Source organism: Neurospora hispaniola, assembly GCF_033458365.1.
Source record: "Neurospora hispaniola strain FGSC 10403 chromosome Unknown B0T23scaffold_5, whole genome shotgun sequence".
NCBI lineage: Eukaryota > Fungi > Ascomycota > Sordariomycetes > Sordariales > Sordariaceae > Neurospora > Neurospora hispaniola.
In genome coordinates this window covers 1,239,693-1,259,196 of record NW_026944410.1, presented here as the reverse complement: position 1 = coordinate 1,259,196, position 19,504 = coordinate 1,239,693, and the positions used below count along the sequence as shown (strand labels likewise).

The following is a 19,504-nucleotide window of genomic DNA, read 5'->3' as shown; positions in this document are numbered from 1 at the left end:
AGGTTGTTGTCCCTTATTCATGGGGGGGCCTATCTGGCTGGACCTTCCAGGTGCACGCACTCACGCAAGACACGCACGGTAGGGGCCGCCGCGCTGCCACATATCCCGTCTGCCTTTCTTTGGTGTTTCGTTGTTGTTGTTTTTTTTGGTTTTTTTTTGTTTTGCTTTTTTAAGTCGATTTTCGGGCTGCAGTGCTGCAGGGCGTGCATTCGCATCAAAAGCATTCATCCAGGCGTGAACTTACAGTGCAGTTGAGCGCTGTTAAGATTGACAGAAACGAGCAGGAAGGTAGTCGAGTTGAGACCTTACCTTATCCTCACTAGTGTGGTAGAATAAACTTAGACGGGATTTGAACTTTCCCCCTCGTCAGGGTCCTCGCCGGGTCCCTCGTCACTGTCCCACCGTCGAACAGGTACGAGCTCCATAGCCCGGCATCAAGACAAGTTGCCTCCGAATTCCAAAAACAAAAGCAGGTGCGCCTGCAGGAAGGACATCAAGGAAATTTCGTTAGTTAGCATCGAGCGATTTAAACTCCTCTGTTCTTTTCACTCACTACGCTACTACCTCTAGTGTGCTTGGATTGCTTCTCCTCGTCCGTCTTTCTTGTCGGCCCATTCATATCCACGGACCCTCCCGCTTCTCTTTACATTTCGGCGTCGTACCGTACCCGATCCAAGAAACCTGGAACTCCCCGTCGGGTCTATCTCCAACTCACCATTCACCACACTACGTACATACGTTTATTCTCCTTGTCCCCCCTCTCCCGTCCTGTTGGAGCTCTTGGATCCGACCAACCAACGTTACCGTCCGCATCATCGTCACCGTTGTCAACATCGCTACTGTACTACAACTACAAGCACAACAACAACAACAACAACTTCGACCGACGTTGTTACGACTGTTCGACGATAACAACGTATAGAGCTATCTACTTAGACGGGACGACGTGAACGATCATTGCAGACATCAAGCGCACTCACACGCGCGCGCACACACGCATACACCACGCATATATACACAACAATCGTTGTTGCATCTGGCAACACTCGATCTGGTTACAGCCCGTTGCCTGGAGTTGCTGCCTTTTTTGTTTGTTTGGACGAGTTGCCCGAGTCGAGCTCGTGCATTGTTCCGCGGTGCACAGTTGTGGAATTTCGGCATTTCCCTTTTCCTTTTTTTTTCTTTTTTTATAAACTTCTTTAACTTCCGCTCTTTAGTAGGGGGGCTCTCCATCCTACATAAAGATTTCCCTCTCGTCTGGTCTGCCGGCGTCGTCCACTCGTCCATTTCCACTTCCACACTTGCTGGGAAGCTGCAGCGGCCCTCTTCCGCGTCATTGGAAAATCACGCCCCTCTCCACTCTACGAGAAATCTGCAATCGAGTTCCGCCCATCCGCATCCGCCAGGCCTGGCATTGCACCAGCACAGAAAAAACCTGGCTTCAGCTGCTCGCCAGTTTGTCCTGTCTCCCTATAACCTCCGGTGCCTCCCCGTCTGTCTCCCTGACACCTGCACCGTCAGCACGCCCAGCGCTTGTTTCGCAGAACGCGGCGCTTCCTGGTCCGATCAACATCAGTCTAACCCCAACTCCCAACCGCCTGGCCTTAAATCCAGTATCGTCCAGTCTCGGTCCAGTCCGTGTCCGTGTCTTTTCGTCCGAAGCTACCACCCCCTTCGGCCCTCTTTTCTCGCCCACCCTCCCCGGAGTCCGTCAGGTCAACAACAACAACCTTTGGGGATTTTCTGAAGTCCGGGCTTGGTTTTGCTGGTCTGTGCTGGTCTCTCTCCCGCACCAGCTGTCTCGGCCGCCTCCTCACAACAACTTTGCTTGGAGGAACCCCAAGAAAAACAAAAAGGAGAAAGAAAAAGATGAATCCACAGCCAGACATCTCGGGCTACTTTCCCTCCGCCTACCCCATGAACAACGCGAACCGCTCTCCCGGCTCTTCGCGGCCGGGCTACAACACCGCCGTCGGCCTCACGGGCGTAAGTCGCATGACACAGCGGCAGATGGAGGCCATCGGCCAGCCTTCTGCTGCCCTCTTCGCCGCCGCCGCCGACGATCGCTTCGCTTCCTACGACAACGCCGCCTTCCGACACAACAGGCTACAACCCGCTGCTGCCTTCGCGACCGACAGCTTCAATGGAAACAACCAGGCTTGGGCTTATAACGCCGGCGCAAACACTGTGAATGGCGCTTTGGGCGACAATAGGGTGCGCAATGGCGGTCGTCGGGCTCTCCCCACGGTTCGTTTCATCTTTAGTCTACAGCACATCTAGCACCATCACCAACCCTTTTCTCCCCGCCCCTTTCTCCTGTCCGCTATCTTTCTCACTACCTGCCATGTATGTACGATGCATGTTTGCTGACCGTGGTTCTGTCGCTTGCTTTTAGGAATGGATGTCCGAACAAAATGGCCTTGGAAGCCATGCTCTCAACACCCCTTCGACACAGTACTCTTCCACTTTTGGCCAGTCTGTGGGTCTTCTGAACGGCGATGGCAACTTCGCAGGTGACCGCCATGGCTATCCCGGCAGCATGTACGACCCTCGCCACGATTCCAAGACCCTCGGCAGCGACCTCATCCCTACCGCCATTGTCATCAAGAACATTCCTTTCAACGTGAGGAAGGAGATGCTTACCCAAATCATGACCGACCTTGGCCTTCCCCAGCCTTATGCCTTCAACTACCACTTTGATAACGGCATTTTCCGTGGTCTTGCCTTTGCCAACTTTCAAAGCCCCCTGGATACCCAGACCGTCATCGAGCAGCTCAATGGTTACGAGGTTCAAGGCAGAAAGTTGAGGGTGGAGTACAAAAAGATGCTCCCTGAGCACGAGAGAGAGCGCATCGAGCGCGAGAAGAGGGAGAAGCGCGGCCAGCTGGAGGAGCAACACCAGCCCATTGCCCTGCACTCCCAGTCTTCCATGCACTCCTTGAATGCCGCTCACACTAGCAGGTCTCGCAACTCGCCGTTGCGTAAGTCGTCTCGCCGCGATCTTTTGCCGCCAAACTCTAACCAGGATGATGTTACAGGAGATGTTGACCTCAACAACCCCGAAACTCTCAAGTTTTATACCGAGTTGACTCTCTTCCGAAATGATCCCAACCGTGAGATCATCATCTTCCCTGCCAGCATTACCCCCCAGCAGCGTCGTACCGTTCACATTTTGGCTCACAACATGGGTCTTGAGCACCGTTCAGTTGGCGAAGGTCCTACCCGCCAGTTACACGTCATCAAAGACACGGCCACTGCCACCTTGGCGAGCATGGCGCCTCCTATGCACATCTCCCCTGGTGTGTCGGCTGATGCTCATCGTCGTGGTCTTAGCCGTGCCGCCACCATTGACTTTGCTGAGTCCCGTGCCAATGCTCCGGGTCAGTTTGCTACCTTGGGTAGACAGGGCAGACACGGCCCGACTCTGGAGCTTCCTGACAGCCCCGATGGCGGCATCAACGCGTTACGCGGTGTCAAGTCCTTCGCGGATCTGCGATCATATACACCCAGCCCTTCGCTCTCAGCTTCTGGTTTCCCACAGAGCAGCCTTCACAGCTCCAGCATTGCTCAGTATGGCGAGTATAGCGCCAGCCTCGGTGGACCTAACAGCGTAATGACCACGCCAACCACACCTGGAGCAGCTTCCAACAAGGACACTTCACTATTGATTTCGGATCTTGGTTCCCTGTCGCTGAGCGAGCCCTTCAGCGCCAACCGCCTCAGGCCCAGAGAGACTCCTGGCGCAATTGGGAGCCAACGCTCTCCTTTGAATGGAAACAGCACTCGCAGCGTTCCGGAGCGTCAACCTCATGGACCGAGCAGTGGTGACTGGGGTGAGAGCATCGGCTTTGCCGGACGGGGACGCACCAACGGTCACATGCAGCGTGACAGTGGTAAGTCTAGAGCCTTTCTGTCTTGATCTTTCCGAGATAATCATTACTGACAACTAAACAACAGATTCGTCCGACAATGGTACGCGCGGAGCGGCAACGTCCACCTCCTCAAGATTCCAGTAGGATTGGAATCTAGAAACAAGCTCTCCGCCGCCTTGGCAATGCTCACGGATGGCCCTTTTGTGATGTCTGATTTATGGCCTCTTTTGCGGAGCTGCCACTTTTTTAACCTTTGGGCCCATGCATTGTCTTACCATGCAGCGGTAGTTGGATGTCGTTAATCTGCTGAGACGAGGCCTCTCCGATCGGGGCCGCTAAAGCCCCGCTCACCGCCTCGTTTACTAACCAATCATCAATTGATGGATCTTGATGTGGCAGTTGTTTTGCGATATCGGCATCCTCTAACCTTTTGGTCCATCTCTTACTATTTGCATCGGCATGATTCAACGTCTCCCGGGCCTCAGATCCCAAAGTTCAAGCCTCAACATCAGTTCCAAATGCGTCTACGGCGGCCGTCTCGTCGTCCTCCTCAGCCTCACACGCTTGCTTTTGAAAAGTGTTGGTCCTGGGTATCCGACACGATTTCAACTATGAGTCTTTTGATTGCAAGCTGAGATGACGGACAACAACTTCTTGATCGGTGTTTCAAATGCCTTTCTGGAGAAAGCGCGGCATTCCTAATTTGCCTTACCGACGACATGTGCGCTCCACCTCCCTTTTATGACCAATCTTTAAAGCGACTTGTAATATCTTTGCATCTGGCCACCATCTAGCGTATCGGATGGGCTTTTTTGAGATTTTGGCTTTCTTTGCAAGCGCCTGTTGCGCTGCTGGTCTCGGATAGCATGTGGTGGACTTTCCAAATGCTCAAAAGACCATGGTTTTGGTTTTTGACGCCTCGCATTGGCTTTGGTTCAGAGGATTCGGGCGACAATTCCTCGGTTTATGAGCCTGCATATACCCGAAATGATGACGATGATCGGATACCACAAAAAAAGAGAAGACACGGAAGAGATGAGAGATTTTGGGATACAAGGTTTTTTTTTTTTTTTTTTTTTTTTTTTTTTTTTATATCTATTTATTTTTTACAGCTATATGGGCAACCACTTACGCCAATGGCCTGGTCAGGCCTTAGCAAGCTTGCTCACTTTTCGATTTGCTGAAAGTCTTGGTCTTCAGGTATACACGGTCTTGCAGGCCTGAAGGTTGGGATGACGTAGAGAGGAAAGGGCCGGCTGACGGGCTTTCACGACTGTTATGGTTTACGACGTCACGTCCTAGATGGTCATGACAATGTCCTTTGCTAGGCGGACTCTTTAAGGACCGCGTCTTGCTAGCGAGGATGTTAAAAGAAGACATACGCTGTCAATACCTAATACATGTCACCCTCCCCATACACACACCACCCTCACTCTTGTTTGTCCGTGTATTGCCCCTGTCTCTCTACCTGCCACGGCGTCGGTAGTCCGCAGAGGACAGTTGCCCGTTCGACCTTTGGAACCCAGGAAGAAGTTGAACCATTTTCACTCATTGTCATTTAATAGTCTATTGCTTGTACCTATATCACTCACGGTTTCCTTGGATAACTTAGAATATGATTTTAATGCTATAACCGTCTACTTTGGCACACAATCATGAGGATGTGGGCTTGAACCGTTGGAAGAGAAGACGTGACGTTTCTTGTGTCTTTGGAACTTCCTTGTAGTTTCCATCCTTGCTGCCTTATGTGAGGAAGTCACTAGCCGCAGAGGGCGGTGGCACAATGAGGAAAAAATGAGAAATTCGGAACTCACTGAGAAGTTGGTGCGCCTTCTTGTGTTCGATCGAGTTGTTGTGCTTGATTCCTAGCTAGTGGCAGCCCCGATCCTTGTTGGAGTCAGGTGATGTTCACATTCCAGAGCCAAACAGTTTCCAGTATAACGGGAAGGAGCACAGCAGTTATTAAAAGTGGGGCCTCAATGCGTAAGCGCTCTACCCAATTTCAACCTCGCTCAGTAATTTGTGTCATCTCATACGAAAGCAACAATACACCACTCCCGTCATCACCCAGCTTGTGCCATATGTCCCTTGTTACTCCAAAGAACTTCTGTTCTGCATAGATAAAAAAGCACGAAAACATATACAATACAAAATGGATACGCCATACGCAACAGAAATCTCCATCGCCATCCCAACTATCCAACTTGCCGCCCGCATCTCCAAACACGTCCTGGCATCCGCCAACAAGGGGACCATCGAGAAAGCCGAAGACCTCTCTCCCGTCACCGTAGCCGACTTTGCCATCCAGGCCTACCTCACCAAGGTCCTCTCCTCCTCCTTTCCCACCGATAGCTTCGTAGGCGAGGAGTCCGCTGCCGCCCTGCGCGACAACCCCGACCTGCTGCAGCGCGTGTATGATGTCATTCACGAGTGCGTTGACGAGGTCTCCTCGTCCAGCAACGACAAGAATGAGTCGCATGCTGTGATTGCTGAAGTGGTGAAGCGGGGTGCGCCTGAAAGCAAGGATCAGGTGTGCGAGCTCGTCGACCGGTGCGGCGATGGTGGCAAGGACGGACTGGGTGCCGACTCGGGACGGACGTGGGTCTTTGATCCGATTGACGGCACCAAAACCTTTGTGTGTGGTGAGCAGTATGCTATCAATGTTGCGCTGCTCGAGGGTGGGAAGCAAATTCTCAGCGTGGTGGCGTGTCCGTTGCTGAGCAGGAAGGCGACGGCACCGGTGGGCAATGCGAGCGTGTTCAAGGGCGATGATGATGAAGATGGCGAGGAAGGGTGTATCGTGTATGCGGTTCGAGGTTTCGGGGCGTACGTGAGGCCCTTGTTTGTCGGACAGGGTTCTGGTTTGACCATGGGCGCTTCAGAGTTGCTGAAAAGACATGCGGATGGCGTGACTGTTTCCGGGCTGAGGTCGGTATCATGCTGGAATACTCCAGGATCGGGCGTGGACGATGCACACAAGGCGGCTACCGAGAGGCTCGGTGTCGAGTTCCCAGGTTCCGACCTGCTTGGGTGGGTGCCGAGGTGGGTGACCCTGGCCCTTGGGTTGGCGAACATGACGGTCTGGGTCTACAAGAGACGTGATAGATATGCGAAGATCTGGGATCATGCCGGTGCTATGCTTCTCTTTGAGGAAGTTGGTGGCATGATTACGGATGTTGATGGAAAGGAGATTGATCTGACAAAGGGGAGGAAGCTGACTGGGAACTTTGGATTTGTGGCCGCGCCAAGAAGTGTCCACCACGTTGTGTTGAAGGCTGTGAGACAGACCTTGAAGGAACAGGGAAAGGAGGCACTTCTCACTGCGGCTTGAGGCTCAACATCCTCCCGAGATCGGAACGGAACCTTTAGCGGGAGGATGTCCACAACCGGGTGTCAGCGTATGATTTCAACCCTTCCCTTAAATCCCCTCTTTTCTTTCTTCCACTTTCCTGGACAACCATGTGTGAGCTATCAATATTGCCAGTCATGGACGGACAAATCTGTTGCTGCATTCCTAGCACATTTTGCTATACCTAGCAAAAGACGCCTGGTGCGATGCAAAATTCCTTCCCGCTGCGTACTTTTTAGGCCCATGAGAATGGCCTTAGGAGTTTCTTGAGGCCCGATCATCGGGGTAGTATCTGCATTTGGTGAGGGTAACTCCTCAATCGACTCAATCGCCAATAGAGGAGTAGAAGTAGGAGCGGTTATAGGTGGCTTGGATTATTGACCGGATGGTTTGGGGCCGAGCAACACCTGATCCAGGTCACACTTTCGTCGCTCCGGAAACGTTATCGAATATCGGTCTCTCCTAAGCTGAGAACACTTGTTAGACAGACAGTGAAAAGGGGAGGGAGGACCTTGGCTTGATACTAACCTGGATGGTGTACTTTGAGTGTGGAAACATTGTCTCTAGCGTGTCCTTCAACTCATGGGCGCTGACATGCCGGGAGTGTATTTCTATGATCACGCCGCCTTTTGCTTGCTCCTGGAACTCTGCCCACTTTGGGATCACTAGTAACGTTTGGGAAACAGCCATTGTAGGTGAGAAATTGTTAGAGGTATTGAGAATTCCAATAGAAAGGTCAAAATCAAGTGCAATGAACCTTCCACCGCTTGGGTATCGAAGCGGAGGTTCAAGAAGGGATTTCAGCGATGCTAGGGCACAGTAGTGACCGAAATAAAATGTATAACGGCGAGGTTGAGCGGACCCTAAAGATCGATGAACTTGCTTATGTTTGTTTGCCCCTTTGGTTTCTACAAGATTCTTTGAAAACGAGTTTTCATCAGTCATCTCCTGGGAGATCTCACTTCTATTGCCCCACTCTTTAGTTGGGCGTCAGTATAACTTAGTATCTCAATCCTTCCAGTTTAAAAGGGTTTGTGTGGGTGAGACTTAACTGGAGTCTGCAGTCGTCTACCGTAACCAGCACCACGTTATATGTCGTGACACGTCAACAGAAAAGTCTGTCTCATAACGGGCAGGCTTTTTCCTGTTTGTTTATGTTTCTCTCTTTTCTTTTTTTTTTTTTTTTTTTTTTTTTTTTTTTTTTTTTATGGTTTTATTTGGTTTGGGAGTTATTTTTTCCCCCTCAGGCGCAATACATGAATGTGCATTTAGATCCCAATGAATCGGTCCTCACCCTCCGGCCCTAGGGTCTAAGCTTTGTCTTCGAAGTACTGAAATCAAGGCTACCTGAAAATCTGGTCTGACGAGGGAGAGAAGACATACGTGTATCGAACCTTGGCTCGTAATACGGAAGGTTAGGTACATATACTTAATGCGCAGCGGTCATTGTCCGCCAGTCCAAGACGAGTAGCAAATAAATCATCCCAGTAGGTAAGCGGTATACTCCATTAAAACCGGCGTGTCCGTCGCTCCATTCTGTCGCTCTAAGCCTGGTACTGTTGATCTTCTCCTTGTCCTGATTCACTCAAAGCTTGACCGTTTTGGCACCTGGGGCAAACATCCGATGATTCTTGAGACACCTTCTTGGAACACCGCTCCAGACATTTTCAAAGCCATCTCTTCACTGGCGACACAGTCATGCCAGCATTTCTGCGTCTACCACTACTGGCCTATGATCCAAAATACACACCCCATCCTCGAATTTGTTGGTCAAGACTCCATACGTCGAGAATTGGATGCCAAGAGGATTGCGCACGAACAGGTAATCAATACGGATGTCGTCCAAAGTCGATGTGGTAAAGCTAGTCGATGTTTTGGCGTTGCCGTACCAGTGTGTCTTGGGGACGAGGTCTTTGATGTCCTGGAAAGCGCCTGGGGTAGTTAAAGTCTGGAATCCCTCCTTTGTAGGCTCAAGGTTCAAGTCACCGCCCAGAAACACAGGAGCGGGCTTCGTTGAGTTGGAGCCTTGGACCATCCACTCATCAGCTATCTTGATGATCAACTTGGCGCTCTCATTCCAGGCAACCGTCCCTATATGGTCAAAGTGCGTGCACATGAATGCAAGAGGCACACCTGTTGTGCGATGCTTGAACTGTGCAACTGTGACGATACGCGGTAAGGCAGCATCCCATCCCGTAGACCCAACCAACCACGTGGGGCGTCTGGCTGAGCCAGTACGTCTTGTTTCCATCCAGTTTGCCAGGTGTCTGCTTGGAAGATAATGGGTGAATACTCCCCATCTTGCGCCCCATCATTCCCACCAACCCCAACATGGTTCCTCATTAGTTGATAGTAATGTTGTGGCATAGCGGATGTTGTAAGAGATCAGTCGCGCGTCAGCCAAACCACTTGCAAGGCTAATGTTGGCCAGCAACATGGTGAAAGATATGTTGATTATCATGACGTCAACCGGTTACCGTATTCGCAGTAGATGCCCTCGTCGACGAAGAAACTTTTGAGGGTTTGGAAACTGGTGAATCGTGGACCGAGCTTTCAAGTGTGGTTCGGTCGTGCTCTGTCGAGAGGCCACAGCCATTACCTCTCAAGAACCTTGATCAAGACTGGAGGGCAGCTACCTATTTAACGTCAACGCTGGGATACTTCCACTTCGAGCATATACGCAGCCTTCGTCGATGCCCTGTCAAGGTCACAACGCGAGACCGAGCGTCTGTACTTGATGTCATTGGCCAACGTCGGTGCAACCGCAGTACACATTTCGTTATTCTATATCCCCGCCGTCGAGCATTGTCGGATGACTCAACCAATGCTCGTCGCCATGCTCGACATGCACTTACAATGCTGTAACCTTGACAGCAGGCCCCACGTGGTAACATCACTTCTCATCATTCGACGCTCTTTTGACTCTGGGAAACCATCAAATGGTCTATGACATGGCTCACAGTACCACCCAAATAAAGAGTTGGCCTCGTTATGATGCTTGAAGATTTCGTTTAGTAGCCCGTTCTGCAGCTCAAAGGCTGGCCACGTGAGTAACGAGCACAGCGCTGTTGGCCACGGAAAGAGTGTGTCTACGTACGGAAGGCACCTTTAAATTCAGTGTTTGGCCGGAAGCCCATACCTTCTCTATTGGTAGAGCCGTGCAAAGTTTTTCGATACCCCCGGGGACAATAACACGCAGTGCCAGTCGGACCCAGAACCATGGAAACATGTTTCAACAGCCGCCCTTTAGTTCTTGGATTGAACTGCGGCAGTTTACCGAGTTGTGTCGGGCATGCCAGCGGAAAATTCGTCAAATGCATCGCTCATGGCAACATCATCAGAAACGCTGAGACACCGGACTCTCGTCGAAGACGGGGCAGGTGCTGCCAACATAGGTATGCCCAGGAGGTACCTAGGATAGACGGGAGGAAGATACGAGCTGCAAGCGTAGACTGCTCTTTTCCTTTGTTTCCATCTTGTGCTTCAAGATCAGGTTTCGCACAATCGTCTGGCGACGGACGGGACGATGTATTGTGACAAAAAGACCGTGGATGCATCTCGAAGAGTAAGCACTCACTATGGTAGGCAGTTGGGTGGTACCTTCACTACCTTCGACATTGACGGCGATGTACTCTTCTCCAACCAGTTTGACGTTCTGGAGGAAGAACGCGATGTAGGGAACGCTATTGGCAATGACCTGATGATAAATCTCGAGAGGTGTGCTTCGACCATGGGCTTCCTCCGCTGCTGAACTTGCGTATTCCTGATTGGTTACCCCCTCAGGACGTCCCTTAACGTTCTGCACTTCGGCCCATTCATGATACAACTGTTCGCGCTCCGGACGGCCGTCTCAATGATTGTGACAGGAACAGATTTATTGTGATCAATCACTGACTCAGGGCCATGGAAAAGAGGCCATGTCGCTGCGGGATGTCTAGAGGTATGCTGCTGCAACTGACGTAGTGAATGCTGCAAGCGATACCATTTCCTGTGCTTTCTAGTCATTCGTTTACTATACGAATCGTAATCTGAACGCCTGGGAGAGGGCCCGCGGAAAGATTGAAGAACGCTTTATTTTCTCCAAACTTACATCAAAAGAAGCTCTCCTTATCTTTGGACCTGTTTCCATGACGCCGCCTCAGCCCGCTCTTCCAGGTGGACTGAGCATTAGGAGTAAGCACTTTTTAGAGAGTACCATTCTGTCTATTGATCCGTGGGTGATGAATCACTTCAGGGGACTTTGGGGCCCCGATGCGCGAGTGTCCAAACGTATCGGCGGTTGAAAGAGGACGCATGAGAGCTGGATACGTATTTCATGCCGGTAAGTGACCTCGCTACCAACACACACCATAGAGCATGTTGTCCCGCCAGCTGACTCGTCCTTTTTCCTCGGACAGTGGGGGCTAGGGTACAATTCTTGCCCAGGCCAGCAGATTGCCCGCATAGAGTTGTCCAAGATCACGGCAACTCTGGTAAGGGGTATTGATATTGGTCGAATGGATAAGAATCAAGACTGGGAATGCCCTCAAAAGGCATGACTTCAGTCGTCCGCAGTCTTGGTCGTGTTACATCGACAGACGAGCGGGCAAGGAATTTTCATGGTGATGCTGGCATTTGAACGCCTCTTTCGCTTTACCCAACTCAACAAAGACCTTGTCACTACGGAGAAACCCCGCAGTGAATGCAGTGATGGAAAGGACTATCATTAACGTTATGTTTGTCTGTCTGTCTGATAGGTAACAGTTGGCAAGCCACAATATCTCTACGCAGAATCTACCCCCTTGTTCTTGCGCTTCTGCAACGCGCTGCGCACCTTTGGGAGAACATAGCGTCCGTAGTCAATGGCATCGTCCAAGTTGTCATAGCCACGAATGGAAATGAGCTCGGCTCCGAGATCAATGTAGTCGAGGATCGAATCAGAAATAGTCTGAGGGGATCCCACAAGAGCGGTCGATGCGCCGCGAGCGTTGGTAGCAGTGACGGTGGGATACCAGAGCGCACGGTCATGAACATCTCCACGTGAAGCAATCTCTAGCAACCGCTGAGAGCCCACGTTCTGCGGTGTGGGGGCTCGAACTTGCGCTTTGCTGTCGGACGCCTGGCTTCCTCCTCCCGAAACACGGGCCTGATTCGCCTTCAAAACATCCAGTGTGTGATATGCCTTTTGCCAAGCCAGTTCATCTGTCTCAGCAATGATGGGCCGGAAGGTGACCCATATGCGAGGACGGTCTGAATTGGGGCGGCCAGCTCGAGCAGCTGCTTGGTAAATGCGGTCAATTTGCTCCTTGGTCTCTTTCAGAGGCTCGCCCCAGAGGCCAAAGATGTCGGCTAAGGCGCCTCCAATTCGGTATGCTTCCTCCGATGAGCCACCGACTGAGATTGGGATGCCGGTACCATTGACGGGACGAACGCGGTTGGAAAATTGCTTGAACTGATAGAACGTGCCATCCCAGTCAAAGGGTTCTGCGGACTGCCAGGCGCGACGCAGGATGCGGATGTACTCCTCGAGTCGGGCATAGCGCTGGTCTTTGGGTAGGAAGTCGCCCTCCTTGGCTTGCTCAGCATCGCTCCCGCCGGCGATCAAGTGTACAACGGCTCGACCTGAACTAATCTGGTCAATCGTGGCTAGTGCTTTCGCAGCGACGGTTGGATAAAGCGTGTTTGGACGCAGCGCGATGATGATCTTGAGGTTCTTGGTGGCGGCGGCAATAGTGGCGCCTATGGTAAAAGGGTCATAGGAGGAAGAATCATAGGGCACAAGAGTGTAGTTGAAGTCGTAGTCATCGAGCGTCCGGGCATAGCGAACCAGGTAAGCAGGATCAATGCCGGCACCCGGGATCGGATTGATTTCCGTGGAAGCATTGGGAAATGTCAAGCTGATGAACTCGGTAGGCATCTTGGGCGAGCACGACAGCCCTGAGACTGGCTTTCGACTGGTTTCTGGCTAGTTGTTTGCAAGTTTCTGGCGTCTTGATTCGCTCGGACAGAATGGAGAGCGGCGTAGCAATATAATCGAAGAAGTAACGAGCGTCGTTCTGGTGAAGAACTCGACATCACGGTGGTTTAATAAAGAGACGAGCTGAGGCAGATCGGATGCCTCATCAAGAGGGGAGAGGCCATGACGACAGCTGCTTGCGAATCACGCAATGAGCGATGGTAGTGTTCTTGATATGTAAGCAAAGCCATGGACCGTCACACTCCGACTCTCAAATCGAAGGTATGGGCACGGTGAGGTGAGTGACCCCCATTTTACACCAAACCCCGGGGCATCTCAGATGAGAGGATGGCGATGGCATCATTTCAAAGGATGATGGCCAATCTTGGAAAGGGATATGAACAGCGAGATGAGTGCGACATCTGTGATACGGCCGATAGTCACGGGTCCGAAGCAGACCCACATGATAATGAGATCAAACACGCTAGGGAAAGTACAGTGGCTGAATTTGATGCCAGGTTGAAGCCATCGCCAGACGCAGATTTGGTGAGCAAATCGCAGATACACGGCGTTGAGGTGGTAAAAACGGACGAGAACCGAAGTACCATGTCGATGGTCGCCTAGTATTTCACGAGTTAGCCATGGGTACAAGAGGCAGGGGCAACATCCAGCAACAACGCAACGTGCAAAAGCAGCTAAGGCGAGCTGAGCCAAAACCTGGGGCAGGAACCATGTCGGGAACCTCAGAGTCGGAATCAACCGGGATCGTATCCTACAACATTTAGTTGGACTTCTGGCGAAGCATAACTCAATTCAAATTGAGCTGAGCCCGAGCAGGTGCTTCTCGAAGCAGGCACGGCAGGCTTCGCATCGGCTGAGACCTGGTCAGAATCGGTTGAGCTTGGCGATCGGAATTGGCCGCGAGGACACCAAAAACACCACCCATAGCCTCCATCGAACCATTCACAGCCATTTGTAGCCATTCGCAGTTTCGCTGGGCCACCACCGTCACCCCATATCGTCGCCTTCACGAGACCACATCACGCCAACAACCGCACCACCGAACCAAAACTCCAGCAAGACAACGCGAACCGCACACGTCCAATTGCGTGCAATACCGCCCGTTATATCCAAATTAAATATCCCCTTCCCCCGATTAAATCGGTCCTACTCGGCCTCTGCTTCACCAGACCTCGACTGATTGTTAGACCATTATCCTTACCTAAGGCGGGCCTTTGGAACTCGACGTCAGCTAGTTGCGCTGCACATCAAAACACACAGATGACTGCCTACCGCCCAAATCCCTTCAGGCCCACTATGCCCCTGCGTGTGTCTTCGCAGCCACATACACTTCTCAAGACGCCTGCCATAAGGTAGATGGCCATCCCGCCGTTTCATCCCGCTTGACGAATGTATGCTTATGTCATAATAGATCAGCACTATTGCCAAGGGCTGTACCCGGCCTGGTTGTCTTTGGTGCAGGTAAGCATAACCAGCCCCAGCGCGAACCTATCCATCGGCGGCGCCGTATTGCTCATGTTTGGTCCTAACTGGAGACCTTTCGTCATGAAAGTCTACACCGTCGTCTCATATGTCCGTTCTCAGTTGCGGAATGAGTCCAACACGCTGAACCGGGTCTTCTCTCAACAAAACACCCCAAGCGTCATGGAGAAAAGGAAAGAGCGGTACCTGATCGAGACCGAGGGTGATCCCCGCAAGACGATATACAATGTGTTGAACTGGTAGAGCCACGGATTCATGTACCTTGGGTAGGCGGCGTTTGGGTGACGAGAACAACGGGCACTGTTTTTGTTCAATGCTTGCATAGGTGACAGCGGCATTATTAGTTTTTCTTATACCAAGGGAGAAGTGGGATTTGGATCAATGTTGCAGCTTGGGGGTTGTCCGGGCAGGCGGTATAGCGGTAGCAAAAATTTAGTTTTGGTGGCTGTAAAGGCACAGTTACACAACTGCTTTTTGCATTCGTACCGGGGCCAAGGTCTTTGGTTCATTTCAACATACAGTTCAATACTGGTTTGATTGTTAGCGTGGGACTTCTTCCGACTTTGAACAGGGGAGAAATGTGCGATCTAGACTATGTGATTGGTCTAAATCGTCAAAAAGCCAGGGTAGAGACAGGGCTTCGGAACAGCCTCCTCAGTATTCCAAAGACAATACCTAGAAGGGAGACATTTTGTGAGATCACCAACGAGATCAAGCGGTTGAATACGATTGATTGAGTGTGTGCTATGGAGAAGAGGAGAGAGAGAGGGAGACTGGCGGAGTCTAGAAGGCCAGATGTGGTACGGTCTGGGTAGGGCACAGAGTGGGGATTGTTAGTCTCTATTACATTGACCTCCGACGACAACCTTCAGCGGACCCGCCCCACAATTATGTGGGTCTCCCCTCCTCGAACTTTTGTAAGAGGAGGTTTATTACGGTTTTGCGCAAAAACGCCGTCGGCTGCAGAAACTCCTATACAAATTCTAGGTTTCCTTTTTGTATAACCCTTTTTAATAAAATAAAGAAAAATAGTACAAATATAGAAGAATTACTCAGAGGATGGTCTTTTTGAGCTCTTTCTAAATATATAGTTTTTGGAACGCTTAGACTACCTATTATGATAATAATAATAATAATAATAATAATAATCTTGTTCCCTGTACTATATAACTATAGTGCCCTATTGGCATAGGGTCCTTCTCTAGTTCCCTAGAGGGGAAAACCGTGTAGCGTTAAGCACCGCCGGATAAAAACTCCTAACTACGTCTCGGTCGTAGATTTCTACGCCGCTCCTACTTTGCTTACAATTATAACGATTCTTACCTACTATTATAACGAACTAATTTCGTTTCTTCTACTACTATATTATTTTAATATTAGAATAATAAAAATGATAGGAATAAACCTTTAATTTAAAGCGCTACCTTCCTTTACTATTTCTCTATTTTATATTTATTACTCCTTTCTTTACCCTCTCCCTACTTCCTTATTTTATTTTCCTATCTATTTCCTTACTTCCCTATTTCCTTATTCTATTTATAATCACCTCCGCCCTAACCCTTCACCTCCTACCCTATAATTCTACCTTTATATATAATAGTATAAAAATCATCTCCTTCTTTTATATAATCCTCCCTATAGCGCTCCTTCTTAATTCCCTTCCTCCTTCTTCCCTATTATAACTTTATTTAAAATAGTTTCCTCTAACTATTATTACCCTAACCTAATTAATTTAATTTTGAATATAAAAGTTTCTTCCTTTAAATTATTCTTAGATTCTATATCTCTAATATATTTAGAGCCCGCAATCTTCACTCGTATCCTCTATAATTTTCTTAGCTTTATAGCTCCCTAGAATTAGTATAATCTCCTCCCTTATCCTTCTCAATTATATATTAACCTAACTAATATTACTTGTAAAATTCTTTACCTTTATTATATTTTGAAAATGATTATTTCCAAAAATCGACGCCGAAACTAGAAACGCCGATTTTTGGTCGAGGAGTGCTCTAAGACGAAAACTGACAACGGCAATCGACTCAGGAAGGTCGTTTACGTTCTTTATAATATTTTACAACGAGCGCAGCGACGGCGTTGCATCGTCGTTGCCAATAGTTATCGATAGTGGTACTCGTAGGTTTAAAAATAGCGTTTATAATCCGCTTACAAAAATCTTAATATATAATGACCCCCAAAACCGTATTTGTTATAAAAACTTTAGAAAGAATAGAAGGAAATAATAAAATATTGAAAATATTTATTATTGAAGGGAATAAGTTTATAGATTAGAATACTGTTTTTATTAAGGACCGACGTTAAATTTGAGAATTATTTTTTGAATTCGCCAAAATATATATTAAAAAAAGTAGGTCCCCGCGGCCCGAAGCCAATAAAATTAGAACCGACTAATTTATTACTAAAAAGGATTTTAATGATTTAAAGAAGGATATTCTAAAAGAGATTAAAAGAAGTGCCTAAAAAGTAATTAAATAACAAATTAATATTATAGTAAAAACTATTTCGAATAAAAGAAACGACGCCGAAACCGGAAACGCCGATTTCTAATCGAGGAGTGCTCTAAAACAAAAACTAACAACGGCAATCGACTCAGGAAGGTCGTTTACATCACTTACAATATCCTACAACGAACGTAGCAATAGCGTTGTATTATTATTGCCGATAGCCATCAATAGTAGTACTTATAGGTTTGAAAATAGTATTTATAACCCGCTCGTAGAAATCTCAATTTACAACGACCTTAAAGCCGCATTCACCGCGAAGACTTCGGAAAAAATAGGAAAAAATAATGAAATATTAAAGATATTTATTGCTAAAGCGAATAAATTTACGGACTATAATACTACCTTAATTAAGAACTTACGTTAAGTTCGAGAATTATTTTTCGAATCCGTAAAGATACGTATTGAAAAAAATAAATCCCTATAACCCGAGGCTTATAAAGTTAGAATTAATTAATTTATTACTAAAAAGGATTTTAATGATTTAAAGAAGAATATTTGAAGGAGATCAAAAAAGGCGCCTAGGAAGTACTAAAATATTAAACTAATATTATAATAAAAACTATCTCAAATGAAATTAATACTACCTTCTAATAATTACCTACTATTATTATTAAAGAATTTACCCTTTCTAACTTCGAATAGCAAATTACAATTAAAGGAGCAATAATTACTACTAAATTCATAGACCGTTTCAATGAAAATACAAAAATAACCCTAACTATAAATTTAGATAAGAAGAAACCTAGGTTAAAAGTCTACACGGTTATTAGAATACCAATAATTAGAAATTATATAACTATATTCAACGAATCTATATATAATTAATATCAGTAGAATTAAATATAAATTAAAAAAATTTTTAGTCCGGATATTTTTATTACTATAAATATTATAGGTATATTAATCCGAAGTATACCTTAGGTTAGGATTAATAATTATATTATAATATATATATATTGTCTTATCACGCTAACTAATTATACTAGTCTACCCAAGGGGTATGCGGTACTACTTCGTTCGTAGTCTAAGGGAAAAAACCGTATTATTAAAATCCGGATAAAAACCCTTAGCTTCTCTATATCCAACCCTAACCCTAACCCGAACCCTTCGTCCTACTTCACTATAGGGGGCCCGAGGAGCCGTAATTACTTCTTTCGTCTTATCTTCTCTCAATATATTATCTCTTTAATCCCGGTAGACTTTATTACTTCTAATTAGTCTTTTTAAACCCTACTTCCCTACTTAATACTTTAATAGCATTCTTCGTTCCGGAAACGGGTATTCTTCTTTCATCCTATCTTTAGGGTAGGGGTAGAAAAGTAGGGTTTTACTTTCGTAATCGGAGTCTTTAATTTTATTAGAATTAGCAACATAATATAATTAATTAATTGTCGTATTACTAGACGGGTTCTATCCGAACGGAACCATAGTTCTAGAATAAATTTCGGAGGTAGGGTTCTAATTCTTAAAACCCTATTAGTAGAACGGGGGAGGCCGGCGTATTTTTAATTAAAATAAGATTATTAATACGTACCTAATTATATATACCTAGGGTTTTAAATTAGGGTAGGCTCCTATATTTGATTTCGTTGTAAATATTCTTCTTCTTCTAAGAATGTTCAGTAGAGCGATAGCGGGGAAGATCTTTTATCCAATCCGGCCAAAAAACCGGATGAAAGAGGGGGGGGGGAGCGGGATTCGAACCTACGACCTTTCGGATGAAAACCGAAAGGGGGCCAAGCTCAGATCTTCCCAACTGAGCTATCCCCCCTATATTATAATAGAAATCTTAATAAAAATAGCGAGGGAAAGGAATACGAAGGTAATTATTATTAGAATTCGGCTATAGAAGAGAAGGGATAGAGAAAATAAAAATCCATTCTTAATAAAAATTACTATTATATTAATAGTATACTTCCTTCAAAGTAACCTTTTTCTTTAGGACGGCAGCGTATATCCGTACGAACTATTCTAAACTTCAAATAATATTTAATAATACTATAAAAATCAAGGAATTGGATATACGATGAAGTTCTATTATTAGAAAGATATTTACGCCCGGTATAGCAAAGTTAAATATAAAGGAAATTACTTTAGCGAAATAAATTACCCTTTTAATGAAAATTAATTACTTATTTATTATAAATTATATAGAAAGAAGGGATACTTTATCGATAATTATAAGGAATATTCTATTCTTTAACTCCAAAACGAAAACTAATAACGGCAATCGACTTAGGAGGGTCGTTTACGTCCCTTACAATGTCCTACGACGAGCGTAGCGACGGCGTTATATTATTATTACCGATGGCTATCGATAGCA

The 19,504-nt window shown here is 47.4% G+C and overlaps 7 protein-coding genes and 1 non-coding gene across 8 annotated transcripts; 4 read left to right on the top strand and 4 right to left on the bottom strand.

Moving 5' to 3' along the window:
* Positions 1-1,578: 1,578 nt before the first annotated feature.
* Positions 1,579-4,134, top strand: B0T23DRAFT_161713 (uncharacterized protein). The gene is made up of 3 exons (XM_062832738.1): positions 1,579-2,247; positions 2,396-3,893; positions 3,958-4,134. Exons 1-3 carry the CDS (start codon positions 1,870-1,872, stop codon positions 4,014-4,016), a joined length of 1,935 nt encoding a protein of 644 aa, XP_062691614.1. The 5' UTR covers positions 1,579-1,869; the 3' UTR covers positions 4,017-4,134.
* A 1,392-nt stretch (positions 4,135-5,526) lies between these two features.
* B0T23DRAFT_161688 (uncharacterized protein) lies at positions 5,527-7,420 on the top strand. Its single transcript, XM_062832737.1, has one exon. It carries the CDS (start codon positions 6,025-6,027, stop codon positions 7,201-7,203), a length of 1,179 nt encoding a protein of 392 aa, XP_062691613.1. The 5' UTR covers positions 5,527-6,024; the 3' UTR covers positions 7,204-7,420.
* A 281-nt stretch (positions 7,421-7,701) lies between these two features.
* Positions 7,702-7,911, bottom strand: B0T23DRAFT_319707 (uncharacterized protein; the record flags this gene model as incomplete). Its single annotated transcript, XM_062835138.1, has 1 exon — positions 7,702-7,911. One exon carries the CDS (start codon positions 7,909-7,911, stop codon positions 7,702-7,704), a length of 210 nt encoding a protein of 69 aa, XP_062691612.1.
* A 510-nt stretch (positions 7,912-8,421) lies between these two features.
* B0T23DRAFT_381750 (Endonuclease/exonuclease/phosphatase) lies at positions 8,422-9,877 on the bottom strand. Its single transcript, XM_062837284.1, has one exon. It carries the CDS (start codon positions 9,470-9,472, stop codon positions 8,918-8,920), a length of 555 nt encoding a protein of 184 aa, XP_062691611.1. The 5' UTR covers positions 9,473-9,877; the 3' UTR covers positions 8,422-8,917.
* A 1,947-nt stretch (positions 9,878-11,824) lies between these two features.
* On the bottom strand, positions 11,825-13,514 carry B0T23DRAFT_161390 (bacterial luciferase-like protein). The gene has a single exon (XM_062832734.1). It carries the CDS (start codon positions 13,115-13,117, stop codon positions 11,984-11,986), a length of 1,134 nt encoding a protein of 377 aa, XP_062691610.1. The 5' UTR covers positions 13,118-13,514; the 3' UTR covers positions 11,825-11,983.
* B0T23DRAFT_161405 (uncharacterized protein) lies at positions 13,312-13,846 on the top strand. The gene has a single exon (XM_062832735.1). It carries the CDS (start codon positions 13,505-13,507, stop codon positions 13,778-13,780), a length of 276 nt encoding a protein of 91 aa, XP_062691609.1. The 5' UTR covers positions 13,312-13,504; the 3' UTR covers positions 13,781-13,846.
* Positions 13,847-14,288: 442 nt separating this feature from the next.
* On the top strand, positions 14,289-15,267 carry B0T23DRAFT_161407 (uncharacterized protein). The gene is made up of 3 exons (XM_062832736.1): positions 14,289-14,529; positions 14,589-14,638; positions 14,730-15,267. The coding sequence occupies exons 1-3, from the start codon at positions 14,438-14,440 to the stop codon at positions 14,900-14,902; spliced, it is 315 nt and encodes a 104-aa protein (XP_062691608.1). The 5' UTR covers positions 14,289-14,437; the 3' UTR covers positions 14,903-15,267.
* A 3,597-nt stretch (positions 15,268-18,864) lies between these two features.
* B0T23DRAFT_t231 lies at positions 18,865-18,952 on the bottom strand. The gene has a single exon. It is a non-coding gene; the product is annotated as a tRNA-Glu (tRNA).
* Positions 18,953-19,504: the final 552 nt, after the last annotated feature.

What these genes read in the sequence shown, in the direction of transcription:
- B0T23DRAFT_161405 (XM_062832735.1), top strand. Translation starts at nt 13,505, where the DNA reads ATGGCGATGGCATCATTTCAAAGGATGATGGCCAATCTTGGAAAGGGA.
- B0T23DRAFT_381750 (XM_062837284.1), bottom strand. Translation starts at nt 9,472, where the DNA reads ATGGAAACAAGACGTACTGGCTCAGCCAGACGCCCCACGTGGTTGGTT.
- B0T23DRAFT_161713 (XM_062832738.1), top strand. Translation starts at nt 1,870, where the DNA reads ATGAATCCACAGCCAGACATCTCGGGCTACTTTCCCTCCGCCTACCCC. An exon ending in GTCGTCGGGCTCTCCCCACG is followed by an intron (nt 2,248 to 2,395) that starts GTTCGTTTCATC and finishes GCTTGCTTTTAG; the next exon opens with GAATGGATGTCCGAACAAAA. An exon ending in TCACATGCAGCGTGACAGTG is followed by an intron (nt 3,894 to 3,957) that starts GTAAGTCTAGAG and finishes ACTAAACAACAG; the next exon opens with ATTCGTCCGACAATGGTACG.
- B0T23DRAFT_161407 (XM_062832736.1), top strand. Translation starts at nt 14,438, where the DNA reads ATGACTGCCTACCGCCCAAATCCCTTCAGGCCCACTATGCCCCTGCGT. An exon ending in CTCAAGACGCCTGCCATAAG is followed by an intron (nt 14,530 to 14,588) that starts GTAGATGGCCAT and finishes ATGTCATAATAG; the next exon opens with ATCAGCACTATTGCCAAGGG. An exon ending in CCTGGTTGTCTTTGGTGCAG is followed by an intron (nt 14,639 to 14,729) that starts GTAAGCATAACC and finishes TCGTCATGAAAG; the next exon opens with TCTACACCGTCGTCTCATAT.
- B0T23DRAFT_161688 (XM_062832737.1), top strand. Translation starts at nt 6,025, where the DNA reads ATGGATACGCCATACGCAACAGAAATCTCCATCGCCATCCCAACTATC.
- B0T23DRAFT_161390 (XM_062832734.1), bottom strand. Translation starts at nt 13,117, where the DNA reads ATGCCTACCGAGTTCATCAGCTTGACATTTCCCAATGCTTCCACGGAA.